At 36.8% G+C, this 17,925-nt stretch overlaps 1 protein-coding gene across 1 annotated transcript in view; it reads left to right on the top strand.

The window, feature by feature from the left end:
• mgat4b (alpha-1,3-mannosyl-glycoprotein 4-beta-N-acetylglucosaminyltransferase B) overlaps positions 1 to 17,925 on the top strand; it is a 160,672-nt gene that overhangs the window by 93,715 nt on the left and 49,032 nt on the right. Inside the window, exons 5-6 of the mRNA XM_051104441.1 lie at positions 8,010 to 8,056; positions 9,352 to 9,465. Coding sequence (XP_050960398.1) covers positions 8,010 to 8,056; positions 9,352 to 9,465 — 161 coding nt within the window. The remainder of the gene's footprint in view (positions 1 to 8,009; positions 8,057 to 9,351; positions 9,466 to 17,925) is intronic.

The raw sequence follows: 17,925 nt of genomic DNA, 5'->3' as shown, positions 1-17,925 counted from the left end.
GTTCTTGGTCACCTCCACGACTAAGGTCCTTCTCCCCCCGATCGCTTAGTTTGGCCGTGCAGCCCGCTCTAGGAAGAGTCCTGGTGGTTCCAAGCATCTTCCATTTATGGATGATAAAGGTCACTGTGCTTGTTGGGACCTTCAGTGCTGCAGAATTTTTTCTGTACCCTTCACCAGATCTGTGTCGCAATACAATCCTGTCTCGAAGGTCTACAGACAGTTCCTTGGACTTCATGGCTTGGTTTGTGCTCTGACATGTACTGTTAACTGTGGGACCTTATACAGACAGCTGTGTGCCTTTCCAAATCATGTCCAGTCAACTGAATTTACCGCAGATGGATTCCAATCACGTTGTAGAAATATCTCAAAGTTGATCAGTGGAAACAGGATGCACCTGAGCTCAATTTTGCAACAAACTTTTTTCACGTTGTCATTATGGAGTATTGTTTGTAGAATTTTGAGAAAAATAATGAATTTAATCCATTTTGGAATAAGGCTGTAACATAAAATGTGGAAATAGTGAAGCGCTGTGAATAATTTCTGGATGCACTATGCACTGTGAAAACACCCTGTAAGTTTCAAAACTAAAAACTTTCTTGTTAGTTTAAAAACAGATTTTATTGAAACCAAGCTTAGAAAATGACTTGTTTTGGAATTTGTCATGTTATGTCATAGTATGACGAAGACCGCTTCTGCAGAAGAAGATCAACACCAACTTCTGCATTATTGCCTTCTTAGTCCTGCTCACTGATTTGTGCAACATAGGCTTATTGGAAATATGTGCCTCTATATACATTTTTGCAAAACCGTGAGTGCTCATAGCCGTGTTGTTAGCGTACTGACATATAGCACGACTGCGCCTCCAGCCCAGGGTCCTTTGTTGATCCTGCTGTCAATCTGTCAGTCTCCACTGTCCTATCATCTAAAAAGCACAAAAAGGTCCAAAAAAAAATATATTCTGCAAAACTGAAAAAACTTACCTATATGTACAAATCACTGCAGTTTCCAGTTAAAAATGAACACTAGAGGCAGTAAAACTTTTTGATAAAAATTATGATTTACAGGTACAGAGTTTTAATTAATAAAGTGTAATTTTCACACAGTTACTTGCAGAATATTATGACTTCAAACAATTTTAACATTCTGCGCGATTTGAAAACTGATACTTTTGAACATTGTCATCACATATACAGCTTCATATGCATGAGTTTTCTAATGCAGTAGGCTTGCTCGGTAGCATATGTGATACAGCGTTGCACTTGATTGACGGAAAGCTCCCGTCCCTGTGAATCTACGGTTTGACAAAACAGCTCAAATCCGCATAAGGAAGTTAGAATAGCACAGTTGCATCATCAAATGTGTTTTTATAACACTTTTGCATTTGGTAACACTATCGGGTAGGTTTAGGGTTGGGTTTGGTGTAGGGAATATTTAACACGATAGAGCATTAACCTTTAGCGACACTCCCCGGATATTTGAATTCTGAAAAGCCGCAATACGCATCTCAAGCAGTGTAATAAAAACGTAGCAATACATGCTTGTACAAACTTACCAAAAATCATGCCACTCTCTGGACATTTCACTTTGAAACTTTCACGAAACGTGCAGTAAGGTACGTAATTGTATAGAGGAACATCATTTTATGAGCCTGGGTTGGATTCATGCATGTAGTAGGAGAAGAGAAAAAATGGCCTGCTAGAGCAGGTTGATAAACTCACTTGCAAGTGACGTTCTAGTCATTTTCAAGACCTTGATTAGCTTGTTCAGGTGCGTTTGATTAGAGTTGGGGCTAAACTCTGAAGGATTACTCCAGCAACGAAACCATAGAGATCCTCTGAGGATTACAAGACACTGTGTTGTGTAAGTTGTGAAAAAACACAATTTAGAATTTAAATTGCCGCCTTTGTGATCCTAACACCGTATCTACATTGAATGCGAGCATTGTTGCATCGCAAATCAATTTCTCTTTCATGTCGGAAATAGAAGGGGCATCAGTAGACAGATTCTGTAGACAGAATCACTGATAGTAATGGGTTCTGTTGTCTTTAGTCGCATTGCATTGCAGTGCTTGAATAGACACAGGGTAACATTAGGAAAGCGCTCCAGATCACGTCAGTAAAACACTGTTTGCTTATTTTACTTAACTGTGGATTTGTTTATTATACAAGACAGTTTGACATAGGCTTTTCAGAGAAACTCAAAGTAAAAGATGCAGTGCTGAGTCTGACTATACTGGATCCAGCAATAATGTTGCAACACATAAGTGCGAGTAAATGTGTTCTTACCACTATTGCGTTGTCTGTTCCAGATCGTTTGATACATGAGAATTTATGATTTTAAACCAAATGTTGTTTTCAGAAAACGCCACAGCAGTGTCCATCTATTATTTTCATATGTAAAACTGTTGCCAATCATAGCAGTAGGCGTTTAATTCTGAGTCTTGAGTAAGCCCCGTCTATAAAAACAGACTGCTCTGTAAAAAAACAATCTTGCTAACATTATAGGTGAACTTCAGAGAACATTATAAAATAATAATAAAAATGCAGTTCATGACCCTTTTAAATACCTTCAGCATAGGGTCCTTTTGTTTCTACCTTGGTACTTGGTACTGCTAGCTTTAATTGTTAATCTACTTTAAAGGAGAAATCCACCAGAAGAAATATTTACAGATAGTGTACTCACCCCCTTGTCATCCAAGATGTTCATGTCTTTCTTTCTTCAGTCGAAAAGAAATGACGTTTTTTGAGGAAAGCATTTCAGGATTTTCAGACGAGCATTTGAGATCAAAAAGTATTTAAATAGTATTTTTTTAAATGAAAATAACCGATTGTTTAGCTAAATAAGACCCTTCTTTTTTTGGCTGGGATCGTTTAAAAACGCATTTGGGATCGTTTGAAGCCACATTTAAACTGCATTTTGGAAGTTCAAACTCGGGGCACCATATCAGTCCATTATATGGAGAAAAATCCTGAAATGTTTCCCTCAAAAAACATAATTTACATTATCTATAAATTTTTGTTCTGGAAGTGGACTTCTATAAGTTTTAAGTACTGTAACTTTTAGAAGCAAGTCTATTTTCCCATTGATTATAATACTGGCTTGTGTAGCTGCTAACAGCAGTGACCCGTAATAACAGTCATTAGTGTTTGTACACAGCCCAATTAACATAAATTATGTCCCAAATGACGTACTATACACTGTGCACTTATACTATGCACTGTGTGCTAGTGTATGAATTTTATAAGATTGTTTTGTCATTTAGTGTCAGTCTGATAGACCCTCCCATACTATAAAGTAGGCAAGTGGGTATATTTCACAGGTAATGAAAACACAACACTTCCCCCGCAGCTATATTTATTTTTATGTAAAATATGTGACTTCTTTTGGATTTGGGGGTGAATTCTGAATACTGTGAGATTTAGCATTATAGGCTGTTTTATTTCTTAAGTTTATATGAGACAGCAGTGAAATTTATTTTAGATAAAAGGATATTAACAGATGTATTGTGATTATTGCAGTAAATCATCATCCTGTGTTTGACCACAGCAAAATAACTGTAACACAAGGACATTGTGTCCTAGACACACACTGTACTCTGAGTGTGTTTGAGCCGTTTCACATTAATTAACATTGACTGTAGTTCACGAGTAACTGCCGGCAATGAAATGCAGACTCTATATGTGTGTGTGTGTGTGTGTGTGTGTGTGTGTTATATCTGGGTTGCGTGTTTGCCAACCTCTTACTTTTGCGAATAATTTAAGTACATGCTATACATCATTTTATTATACTATTATCTTTGTAAGAGTATGTAATATACACCACCAGACTGGAGCCCACTTCTCTGTTCTCTATTTTCTTTCCTTATCTTTTTCTTTGTGGTTTGCTGCATGCTATTCTAAAGGGAAAACTAACCCAGAAATAAATATTCTGTGATCATTTACTCATCCTCATGCCATTCCAAACCTGTTTGACTCACTTCCGTGGGCACAAAATAAGTTTATTGGGCCCAAACTGAGCACAGATTTGGAATTTGGTGCAGTTACCCGCATACAGTATAATAGACTGCTTATAAAAATGCATGTAAATATCAGTTGTCACTCTGTAAGAAAAGTCAAATCTGATACATTTCCACACAGAACCCAAAAAATGCACTGGACAAAATTATTGGTACCCTTAACTTAATGTTTGGTAGCACCCCCTTTGGAAAAAAAATGACTGAAATCAGTCGCTTCCTGTAACCATGAATGAGTTTTTTACACCTCTCTACTGGAATTTTGGACCACTCTTCTTTCGCAAACTGCTCCAGGTCATTCAGATTTTAAGGATGCCTTCTCCCATCTGTTGTTTTGAGATCTCTCCACAGGTGTTCTATGAGATTCAGATCTGGACTCATTGTGGCCATTTCAGAACTCTCCAGCGCTTTGTTTGTAACCATTTACAAGTGCTTTTTTAAGTGCATTCTGGGTTATTGTCCTGCTGGAAGACACATGACATCTGTTGGAGACGCAGCTTTCTAACACTGGCCACAACGTTGCACCCCAAAATTCTTTGGTGATCATCAGATTTCACAGTACCATTCATACAGTCATGGCATCCAGTGCCAGAAGCAGCAAAGCAACCCCAAAACATCTTTGACTCTCCACCATGTTTGACTGTAGGGACTGTGTTTTTTTTCTTTGAAGGCCTCATTTCTTTTTCTGTAAACAGTGCCATGACGTCCTTTACCAAAAAGCTCTACCTTTGTCTCATCTGTCCACTGTACGTTCTCCCAGAAGAATTGTGGTTTTGTCACATAGGTTTTGGCAAACTCCAGTCTTGCTTTTTTATGCCTTTGTGTCAGCAGTGGTGTCCTGCTGAGTCTCCTACCATAGCATCCCTTTTCATTCAGATGGCGACGGATAGTGCGAGCTGACACTGTTGTACCCTGTGTGTGCAGATCAGCTTGAATTTGTTTGGAAGTTAATCAGGTTCTTTATCCACCATTCAAACAATTCTTCGTTGTAATTTTTCATTAATTTTGCCCTTCCGTCCACATCCAGGGAGGTTAGCTACAGTGCCATGGGCTGTAAACCTCTTGATGATATTGCGTACAGTGGACACAGGAACATTAAGATCTCTGGAGATGGACTTGTAGCCTTGAGATTGTCCATGTTTTCCCACAATTTTTTCTCTCAAATCCACAGACAACTCATTACACTTCTTTCTTTTCTCCATACTCAGTGTGACACACAACACAAAGGTTGAGTCAACTTTTCTCCATTTAAACTGGTTGCAAGTGTGATTACTATATTGCCCACACCTGTTACTTGCCACAGGTGTGTCTTAATACAAATTACAGGAGCATCACATGCTTGAAAAGCAATTATTTCTTACAATTTTGACGAGGTCCCAATGATTTTGTCCAGTCCATTTTTGAGTTCTATGTAAAAAGGTTTTTTTTTTGTGTGTTGTTGCAGTGCAAACAAAAACAATAAGCGGGTGAATACCAGTTTTCTGAGTGAAGTGTTGCATTTTCTGACAGAATAGCAAAGGTGTCGATATTTTTGGCCATGACTATCTTTGCTTTCATTTCATATTTATTTCTATACCACAACCTGAAGGGTTGTTTTTGAGAATACTGGTCTTTTACTTGCTAAAAACATATGACCTACTGATCAGACAACAGAAAGCATGTAGTAGATTGTGTGCAACGTTGATCATTTAAAGGCCTTAAAAATTTGCATATCAAATATTGTACAGTTTGAGGTTAGGTTTAAAAAGATTAACTATACTCTGAAATTGTTGTAAAATGGTGATTCTTCTACTATATTCCAGTAGTTTTTTTTTTGTAAAAATACTGAAAATAATTGAAATTTATTCGCTGAAAACGAATATTCATCATTCACACACAATCTTCAAATTTACTCCTTTTGTGTTCTTCTGAAGTTGTTTGGTTTGGATATGACAGTAGGGTGAGTGAATAATGACAAAATGTTTACTTTCTGTGTGAAATTAATAAAGAAAATCAGATTATATAGATTAATTTGCAGCTTTTGATAAAGGACTTACTTGTTGACTATTAATTAATAACGTATGTTTCGTAAGTCAATATAATATATGTGTTCCGTACACTGATCTATAATAGAGAACATATATATAGATCAGTGGTTCCGTACTCCTCGTTGTCACGGTTTTTGCTTTCCACTGAGTGTTTGTCATTTACACACACCTGCAACTTATTCAAATTCAAACAGACCAATTTGCATGTATTTTGCATATACAATTTAGATGCATGCCAGTCAGTTTCACTGATATACAGTGTGGTACGGCTTTCAGTAGATGCAAATGTGTTGAGGCAAAGTCAGAATACAGAGAAAGATGTGCTTTGTTGATGTCTCACAGGAAATCCTTACAGTTCATCTGACTGCTCATAACCCTGACTCTAACTATTACATCTTTCACACCATAACTATCACACCATTGCATTTTGGGTGTGGCCTCTTTTGACTTGAGCTGGTAAGCATCCACCTGAAACATGCTGTATACCATCAGCAGCAGCGTTAAAAAACTCTCCAAACACTCTAGCAACTAAATAGCAACATACTAAAAACACTCTGAACACTCTGGTACTGAACACCAGCATGCTAAAACTCATTTAAAACACTCTAGCAACCAGGTGGCAACACATCAAACATCCTCTCTGAACACTTTAGCAACTGAATAGCAACAATCTGAAAACCACTCAGAACACCCATAGCGGCACCACTGTGGACGTTTTTCCCTCGTAAAAGCATAGCTTGTGTTTTCATCAGGAAATGTAAAAATCTTGCTGATTAGCTTGAACTGTCTCACGGATACATGAGATTCACTTCTCATGGATATATTTTGCAGTTCTTTTCTTGACAAGAGGATTTAAGAGGATTTGTTTTATATGACAGAGGCTTTTGAAGTCTTGTCTTTTTGTTTTGTGATTGAACCATTGAGTAGCTGATGTGACACTAAATATGTCTGAGTTTTTCATCTCATAAGTTGCAATTCCCAAACTTCCTATTTGTCTGAACAAGCAGCAATTTCCATTTCTCTGGAATCGAAAGATTTGGTCAAAGTTGCTGCAGGTGTTTCCTCATCATCTATCACTCGTTGTCTTCCCATCGTCTCAGGAGTCGCTCTGATGGTTTAAAAAACAATGACTTAGTCCTGAGAGATCTGTGGGAAATTATGAATATTTGATGTGTCCGGCAGGTCACGGACACTGACGCAGTGTCTGTATCCTCACATTATGCCCTCGTATGCTGCCCTTGAATTTTTTTTTACTGTTCTGGCTCCATTTGACACAATAGGGTACATTAATAGTGGTTCAAAACAGCTCTAGAGTATCTAAACACTTAAGTCGACTCAAAACGGAAATTGTCATTGTCTTTCTTCCCGTTATAAAGATTGAACACATGAATTTAAAGATATGCACGGATAAATCACTCCTAATAAACACTGCAGTATTCCTTAAAATAATTGTGAGTTTTGATTTCACAGTGACTTTAAGCTCATGAATGTAAAGTGGCTTTCATTTAAAAATGGCACAAATTTTTTAAAGCAAATCCTTGCATAGGATGTTTTAACGATAAAGCAATTCATGACCTGTTTAATCTAAGTGAAAAGACAAAGATCTTACCGAAAGAACCAACTGTAATTCTGTTCGTTGTGATGACGGCTATAGCGCCTCTTGTGGAAACTCGAAGAATGCATCGCATACTTTGCCTTTTGAATGAACCGTGAAATTGAATCTGAACAGTGAAATCCATCTGCTGTTTTATAGTGGAAAGTGCTTTAGCAGCTCATCACCATTTGCTTCCATTATTGGACAGTTAAAGTTTTTCTCTTGACTACAGAGACTGTATAATCTCTTTAGCAGGAAAAGTCAGGAAATGAGAATTGACATTGTACTTAAAACATCCATCCAAAAAACTCAGAAACACTTGTCTAGCCCAAAGGTGAACATTTATTAAACCATTGATTCTTGCTTTGTTTTGCAGACGGATCAACAATATGCAAATAGCGTTGCTGACAACCTTAAGCGCCTGTGAGTACCCTAGTTTTTCATTACTGTTATGACCACAATCTGCTTGAGTTTCACTGATACGTGTGTGTTTATATTTGTGTGAGAGAGATCATGTGACTGCAGACTTTTCCTCACATGCTTTTTGAGGACAATAGCAGAAGAAACAGAAGGGAAAGTCCATCTTCCTCTGGGTATTAGAGTTCCTCTGCTTCGTTCTGCTCGTCCCACATTAGTCATGTGCTTGTGTTTATACTGACTGTTTTTGCAAAGACTTACAATACTGGAACATTATTGTGTGAGTGTTTTGATTAGATCTTTGCTTTTGTTGGCTCTCATTTCTCCCGTTACTGTATTTGTCTACTAATTGGTGTGTTATGTGGCTGCAAAGCAGTGTTATAATGATGAACTAAAACTAAAACCATTAAAAAAAAAACCCATATCCGTTACTTGGTTCATATACTTGATAAACTTGATTATACTAAAACAACTCAAATTAAAAGTGAAATAAAACAATGTGGACATTTTTTAAAGAAGCAAAAAGTACTGAAAATGACAAAAGCAACAACAAAATTATTAGAACTTTATAAATTAAATTTAAAATAAAAATGGAAAATATAAAAATAAAAAATGATTCTAAATAATAAAATCTATAATAGTGTCTGGTGCAAAACTGTTTCTTTTTGGTAACACTTTAGTTTAGGGAGCGATTCTCACTATTAACTAGTTGCTTATTAGCCTGCATATTACTATAAAACGTATTACTGCTACTTATATTGCTTTTATTAGCGCTTACAAAGCGCATATTAATGTCTTATTCTGCATGACCATATTTTTTATCCTTTAATCTTAAGTAATCCTTAATCTGAGTTTATTGAGACAAATGTTATAGTTAATAGTTAGTTTATAATGAGAATTAGTCCCCAAACTAAAGTGTGGCCGTCTTTTTCATGATGTTTAACAGAAATGACTTTTAAAACTTTTAAAAACCTTTAAAAATTATAATGTATAGATGCATCACACACACACACATTTAGCTGGGACTAGTGCTCTCCAACTCCAAAAGGGACTAAAACACCATTAAATATGAAATCATACAAGATTTGTGTGAAAAACTGACTGAAATTTAAGTCATAATTTGACAAAATAATCTGAAAAAAGTTCCTCTCAAATGCCATTCTGCATATTCAAAACTTTCACTTTCAGTGAATGGAAAAGAGCAGCTTGCACATTTTAATAAACATCTTCTTTTGTGTCAAACAGAATAAAAAAAATCAGAATGATGTGAATGTAAATGTTTTTCTTTGTATGTGTTTCAGGTTTCCAGGGGAGATTCAGTCTGGGCTGTTGGAGATCATCTCTCCCTCCATCCATTTTTATCCAGACTTTTCTCACCTCAAAGAGTCGTTTGGTGACCCTAAAGAGCGGGTCAGGTAATATGACTGCTGCACACAAACCCTTCTCATCCCATGTGTGTGTGTGTGTGTGTGTGTGTGTGTGTGTGTGTGTGTGTGAATGTGTACGTTTTGTTGTAATTAGCCATGAATCATCAGTGTGAACACTGAGCTACAACTGCCCCTCTCAGCGATTAGCGTCTCACACACAGTGAGTCAGTGTGAAAAACATATCTATTTCCACACACAGTGACCACATGTACAGAAATGCAGTTTACATTTGCTGCTTTTGATTCTGCAAGTAACTGACATTATGACTTGTGTATGGATCCGTTTTGCTACACTAAATGTGTGAAATTGAGTTAGCTGGAGGCATCTGTGTTCATATACTAGGGTTTCAGGTCTTATGAAAACGCTCTCTGCTAAGCAGAAAGTTCTGCCTGAACTTAAATGAGCTTTATTTGTGTGTGCGCGTGTTTCCCCAGGGTCAATCTCCTTTATGCTTTATTCATGAGTGCACACACACTCCCAGCATCTCTGTTCTGTCAGTTCAGTTTAATTAACACAAACGCACAACTAAACCAAAGAATGTCACTGCACACACACACACACACTGCTTATCTGCAGCCTGTCACATCAATGCTGAATCAAGCATCTCACACACACATACAGTGCCACTATGTATGCTAAATTCAAAGATGTGGCAATTCATTTCATAATTATGAATTGTCTAATGAAAGTTTTTTTTAGAAAGGTGTAAACAGTCGGCATGTTTCCATTGAACACACTGAAAACACTCACAGCCTTGTTTTCATTCCTGTCAGAAACTCAAGGTTTCCCAAGCAGGGGTTCGTGAGGTAACTGCAGGGGGAGCTAATGAAAATCTAAAAACTAAATAAATTGAATGTAAACTTAAAATAAATAAATGTGGCTGCACGATATAATGCAGATTTAGCTTTTGTCAAATAGAATGCTGTGATTTAATGAAATAACTATATAGTCTGATGCACTGCATGCTTCAGAGTGAAGTGCAACACTGTTCATTCACACATGAGCAGCTCATGATCTAGTGTTTTCAGGGCAGATTTCTGTCTGCATTATTTAGATCCGTCATGGGCCCTGTGTCTCATCTGGTTGCTCGTTGACAGCAACGTTGCTCAAAGTTGCCCAGCAACATTGCCCAAAAAGTTGTCCTGTGTATCATCAGCCTCAGAGTGGCTGAGTTTGCAATAAATGCAGCAAAGTCCATCTCTGCATGTGCTTCATTTACATACTCAAACTCACAAATTCCAACATTTTGTAGACCGATGTTTACAATACCAATATAAAAGCTTGAGGATTTGAAATGTTAAAGGGATTATCGGATGCAAAGTTCACTTTTACATGTTGTTTGAACATTAATGTTTGTTGGCAGTGTATGTACACATCTACTCTATAATGATAAAAATCCATGCAGTAGTTTTTAATTAGTCTGTAAAAATAATATCCCCTTTTTCAAATCGAGCCATTCTCAAATGCCTGTCGGTGTGGCGTCGCACCAACAGAGGCCGCTCCCACGATAGTTGATTGACATTGGCGTATTACCTCAGACCTTAAATCAGCTGTAACAGTCCGACCTCCATCGTTTCGATGCCGGAGCAGGGATGTAAGTTAGACAAGGATATCTCAGATTGAGCAATTAAGGTGTTCTGTTGCTGGATGTAATAATGAACATAGTGGTCGTCATTTACTCCCGACATCTGAGCCGCTGAAGATGCAGTGGATTATGTTTATTTGTGAAGGGAATGCACCTCCCGATCTAAACAAATGCGTCTATGTTCGCGCAAATCATTCATGATCCAGTTTCACCTACAGCAGAAGTGAGTATAAGGGTTTTTTATGAATCTCTGCGATCACCTTTCCTAATAATTCTACCATTGAGAATTTTTAACCAAGGTATATTATAGACTTTTCATTAAGACCCTAAAGGATCATATCAACCTGTGGAAAATGGGCATCTTTTGACCCCTTCAAAAGGAAAGAATTTTTACATATTAGAACTGTATTATTATCAAATATTCATTGTTTTTATTTTAAAATGTAATTGTAATATAGAACAGTAACATATGTCTTTTTTATTAGAGCTTAAACATAATAATGATAATAATAATAATTATTATTATTCAGTTTGATTGGTTTCCTTAAGCATCAGTGTAAATGTAATGTAGACTGAGACACTGTCACAACTCAAAAAGGTTTAAGTCCACCTTACAATCCAGCTACAAAGTCAAAATACACACTTATTAAAAAATGCATGTTTTATTTTATATATATATATATATATATATATATATTACTTGCATGTGATGTAACCATGTTGTTAAATTATTTAAATATTAATTTAAAGTCTCAGGGGAACTTCAAATAAATATTTTCCATCTAAGGAGCTCGGCTGACAAAAACGTTAGGGAGCCCCTGGTGTGAAAATGATTGGAGGATCTTCTGTGAAAGCATAGTCACAATACCATGCACTCAGCCATTCATGTGATTGCTGAGAACTTGCACCAAGAACAAACATATTCCCAAATTAAAATGTTCTGCACAACCTCATTTTAGTCTGTTTCACAGTCACATCTCTGTCTGAGGTAAAACAGCAGTGCTCTATTCTGGACAGACACATTCTTTTCACATTCTCCTAAAATAAACAGGACAGTGGTGACTGATGCAAGTAAATATGTTTATTAATGTCTGTTTGTGCTCAAAGCCTGTCGGATCTCATCAGGTCAACCAGTTGAACCCAGAACGCCCTGATGAGCAGATCAATGCTGGATCAGACAGGCAGATGAATCCATCACCAATCAAGCAGACACATAAATCAATAACCAATCAGCCAAGAAAAATACAAATCCATTTCAGACCAGATCTATTTGTTCCTCTTATTGTGTTGGAAGCATTTTGCTTAGCATGTTTTTTTTGGGGTATGTTTGTTTGGAGTAGTGGTTGTTTATACTTAGGAGATGAATCGAGATGAATTGTTCAGTTGTTCCACAAAAGTTGAACGTCTTGCATGTTTATTCAAATTAACATTTGGTTCAGTGTTTGGTGGCATGAGTGCGACTCTCTGTTTTACACACATTAATTCAAACTCATTTAATTTTCATTACATCAAATGAAATCCAGTCTTTTAGTGGTTAACGGTTTAGACCGGTCTGTAAACAACCAAAATGAGTTTAGGTGTCTTAGTGTGTTTTAATCTGACATTGCGTGACTGCATTTGAGTTTGTGTGTGTGTGGTGTGTGATTTGACAAAGTTGGACAGATGTATCCTCGAGAGACCCTGGTCGAATTGGTGGCCATCTCACATATGCGGAAAAATGAGAAAAGCTGCCATCTGTATGTCAGGGATAGTGCAGTTGACTGCATTTCACAAGTTTTTCCAAAAAGGGTGCATGTAGCTTTAGCCTACTCTAACTGAAAACAGCACAGGGAACAAGTGTACATCAATATATGACTTCACAGGAAGTAGAGAGGGAATCAGGAGCTGGAGATGGTCAGTGCAAGGTTGGGTGTGTTATAATTATTTACATATTTAAAAATATCTATCTATCTATCTATCTATCTATCTATCTATCTATCTATCTATCTATCTGTCTATCTGTCTGTCTCTCTGTCTGTATATATATTATTTAATCTCTGCAGTTTAAAAGTTAGAAGTTTAAAAGTTAAAAGTATAAAGTTAGAAGTTATGCTTTTGGAGCAATCGTTTATAAATGAGCAAAGCAGAAGCTTTAAGTGTACTTAACATTTAAAAAATGTAGAAGTCAGGCATGAAATAAATATTTGTATTATAATTTTGTTCTGTAAAATTAAATATGTTTAATTAAATACTCATTTAATAATAATAATAGTAACAACAACAGTAATAATAAATATAGCTGCAAGCACAATTATTGGGGCTCAAGTGCTTTAAGGCATTTAAGCACAAATTAAAAAATACATTATTTAGCAAGCCTGTAACCACCTAAATCAACAAATCCAGGTAATTTTCCATAGAAATATTATGTTTTTTAATGTTTATGACTGTTATAGCACCTGCTGTGTTCCGATCCCCTTAAAAATTTTGTATGCTGGTATAGAATCACCTGTCTCATGTGCTCAGCGCGTTTTGTGAAGTTTTGATTTTTCCTTTATAGGATTCTGGGTAAATTTGGACAGGCCCCTTTTCTAAATGACCCCGTTATAGCTTCCCAAAGGGTAAATTTCAACATGTTTTCATAATTATTGGCCAAGAGAGTCCAGAGAATTTTACTGCAGTGTTTTTTCCCCAGATTGAGCAAAAAACCTAGGACTAGTTTGCAAAAGTATTTTTTTTTTGTTTTTTTGTTTTTTTTTTTCTCAGTCACTTAACAAACTATTTGATTCACAGCAGTGGTTCTAGAGGCAAAGTTGTTTGGAATGAGGAGTTCTATCCTATGATTTGAATATTGTGCATATGTGTGAAAACCGTGTAACATAATATTGTTTATGACCTTAAAACCTCAACCTCTGTTAACCTTGTCTAACAGGCGATCAAACTTCATCAACCAAATGCCATGTTTTTTGAGACACACAAATGTCCTTACAGATACTTTTGGAACTTCAGACCAAGATGCACAATGCACAATGATTTTCATGTTGATAGAACAAATGGTTGCGCAGTTATAGCCATTTGTAAGTTTTTTCGCTCTTATAATACCACTACATATAATGGCTAAGCTCCAAGATATTTTTCTGTGTGACCTCAGATTGAGCTTTTACATAAGTGTTCCGAGTAGGCGAATATATCTCATTCTGTTCAGGAGTTATAGGCATTTTGATAAAAGTGACCATGCCCCTTTCAAATCTATTGGTGTCCCTTTGCGACGGGGAGTTGAAAGTTTAACTTTTGTGATAATTATTGATATTCACTCTCCAGAGAAACTTTCTGCAATGGTTTGGTCCCGATCAGGTGACAAACCTAGGACTAGTTCGCAAAAGTAGATTTTTCAAAAAATGCTAAATACCTGAAAATTTTGCCAGGCTAATTTGCGAATTTGATGCGTTTTGTCTGGCGTGAGCCAAGGATTCCAATGACATAAGACACTTGAGCCCACAACTGACGGTTTAGGATTTATGAGTGTTTTCACACTTTTGATCGCTGTAGCGCCCCTGTCAGGTTGATTTGGGTGAGCCTTTGTGATGTTGTAGGAGGTGTGAGTACTACCATCCCTCCAAGTTTCAAGCCTCTACAACTTACGGTTTTGTCCGCACGATCAGTTTTACGTGAGATCGCTGATCCGTGACCATTCTAACAATTACAATAGGGTTTCAGCACTACATGCTTGAACTCCTAATAGTAATGGTGAGTTTTAAAGCTAATATTGTGCCCATTTCTTTCCGGGGGGTATGCCAGATCTTTGTCAACTTTTCACCCCTGTTGAGTTTGCATCCCTGCAGTAAATAACAGCTCTGTTTTCAACTGCATCAAAGCCAGAATTGAATGTTGGCCTTTATTACACCCTGATGGGAACTTCCTTCTGCATACTTCCATGCTGGAATACTGCAGAGACACAGAAAGAGTTTTTGTCAAAAACATGCTAGAGTGTTCATCTTATCACAAGATTGCTATGTGTGCATGTTCTGGTATACAGCATATGGTTTATGAGGACATAAATGTGTAAAAGAGTACTACAACGTAAACATGGATGTTATGAAGACACTGCATCCTCGTGAGCCAAATAGCTTAAAAAACATATTAAACTCTTTTTTCAAAATTCAAAATTCAAAAAATGCCAGTCGTTTTCTGTGGGGGTTAGGGGGGTGACTGTGCATGTTGTTTAAACTCTGACGTAAATGTATGTAAATGTATGTAAATGTACACGTATGATGACTGATTCCTTCAGAGTTTTACAGGAAGTAGAGCAGCTTACCAAAACACTGAATTTGCATGCGTGTGTACGTTTGTGTAAAACACAGAGAGAGGCTTGTGCGTTTATCACTTGACTACATCTGTTGGCACTTAGCACATTTAATGTGGTCACTGCTGTTAAAACACAGTTACTACACTACACATATTCTAAGAATATCTAGGCTGTAAACAAATATATACAGTTCTTAAATGTCAAGTATGTCATTTTTTTGATGTTAAAGTACTTTTCCGATTTTAGTATATTAAACATAGGCAAAGTAGGCCATTCATATTTTCATTGCAAGTGTTATACTGTGTCCTTGTGGTACGTTCAAGCCTTTGCTCTGTTTGTTTGAACTGCCTGACCAGCTGTGTGTGTGTCTGCACATCAAAATGGGTGTTTCCCAGTACAGTGCTCATTTTTAGCAATCTAATCAAGTCCTGTAGTTACTCATTCATGTCTATGAAGAAAAAATTGAAAATATCTGACAGATTTGATTAATTACACCCCAAAAAAAGCTGTTGGGTAAATGTATTTATTTTTTTTTTTGCACTTGATGGCAGAAACACTAGCTGCAGTCAGCAAGGTCATATTCACTGGATACGTAGTTTAAAATGGCTAAAAGGTAAGACTGGACTCTAGACTATACAGTGCGGACCAAAATTTTATTTTATTTATTTATTTTTTTAACATATGGCACAATTACATGTGGCAACACATGGTATTCCTCAAAAAACATAATTTCTTTATGACTGAAGACAGAAAGACACGAACATCTTGGATGACAACGGGGTGAGTACATTATCTGTAAATTTTTTGTTCTGGAAGTGAACTACTCCTTTAAAGGAGAACTCCACTTCCAGAACAACAATTCACAAATAATTTACTCACCCCCTTGTCATCCAAGATGTTCGTGTCTTTCTGTCTTCAGTGGTGAAGAAATTATGATTTTTGAGGAAAGCATTTCAGGATTTTTCTTCATATAATGGACTTCATAATTGGTGCCCCGATTCTGAATTTCCAAAATGTAGTTTAAATGCAGCTTCAAATTGCTCTTAACGATCCCAGCCGAGGAAGAAGCGTCTTATCTAGCCAAACAATCTGTCCTTTTTTTCTGAAAATAAAAATTTGTATACTTTTTAAGCACAAAAGCTAGTGTAGTACTAGCTCTGGGATGCGCGTTCACGACGCTGTGTACTATTGAATAAAGTCACGCGGAACTACAGACCCGGTGTTTACAAAGCAAACGCGCAAAGACTAACAAAGTGCAAGCAAGTCGAACGCGGTTTACAAACAAAAAGGTACAACCAAATTGTTTCTATTGAATTGATTCTAAAATTGTAGGAGAAAATAAGATGGAGTTTTTCGACATACTCTACCTTTTTTAGCCGGAATACACCAATGATGAACTTAGACGTGATTTGTAGTAGTGATGGGAAGTTCGGATCATTTTACCGACTCTGACCTTTAAGTCTCGTTCAGCAAAATGAACAAATCTTTTTTCGAGTCATTTTGTTCACTTCGTTCTTTTTAGCAAAATCACGTGACAGCCCCATAAGATGAAAGAACGACTCGAAAAACTCAAAGACTCTAAACAGGTGAACTAATTACAGTACAGAACCTAATAGGATGTTGCACATGCACGACTGAACGAATCACTCCCCGAGACAACTCGTTCTTCCTAAGTCACATTAAAGATTCGTTCAAAATGAAAGAATTGTTCAAGAGCGACCCATCACTAATTCGTAGCATCGTGAACACGCATCCCAGAGCCTGTGCTACACGAGCTTTTGTGCTAAAAAGTATACAAATTTTTATTTTTCGAAAAAAATGACCCATCGTTTCGCTAGATAAGACCCTTCTTACTCGGCTGGGATCATTTAGAGCCCTTTGAAGCTGCATTTAAACTGCATTTTGGAAGTTCAAAATCGGGGCACGAGTGAAGTCCATTATATGAAGAAAAATCCTGAAACGCTTTCCTCGAAAACCATAATTTCTTTACGACTGAAGACAGAAAGACATGAACATCTTGGATGACAAGGGGGTGAGTAAATTATTTGTAAATTGTTGTTCAGGAAGTGGGCTTCTCCTTTAAAAGAAAGTCTTAAAGTCATCAAAATGACCAAAACACCTTATTCACACAAAAACGCAGATTATTTTAGTGTTACTCAGTTTTACTGTAGATTTGTACAAAAACAGACAATATTGATAGTTTGTTCCTAAAATGTCAGTGACTTTACATTGACTTTGTATTTATTGCAGTGTTTTATAAAATCAATATTATATTTGCAGTTACGCTGATATTTGGGAAAAACAACACTTGCTTTTGTCATAGGCTGTGTATTAAATATAAAATCAAAAATTCATATTGGGGCATTTACTGACCCCATACCTTGAAGTTTGGGGGCATTTTTCCTCAAGGTCCAGCACATTACACTACTGGTGATCTGACTTAATAGAGGCTGTCTTGCACTTGGGAACTGCCATCATCACTGTAACAAATAAGCTATAAAGCGCTTTGAAAATGACCACTGACTGGGAAATGCCCTTTCTGTTCTTCATTGTCTCAACCTGGCTTGAATGTCCCTTATGT

This window comes from Labeo rohita, unplaced genomic scaffold (assembly GCF_022985175.1).
Source record: "Labeo rohita strain BAU-BD-2019 unplaced genomic scaffold, IGBB_LRoh.1.0 scaffold_72, whole genome shotgun sequence".
NCBI classification, from domain to species: domain Eukaryota; kingdom Metazoa; phylum Chordata; class Actinopteri; order Cypriniformes; family Cyprinidae; genus Labeo; species Labeo rohita.
This window is presented reverse-complemented; position numbering and strand designations above follow the sequence as displayed.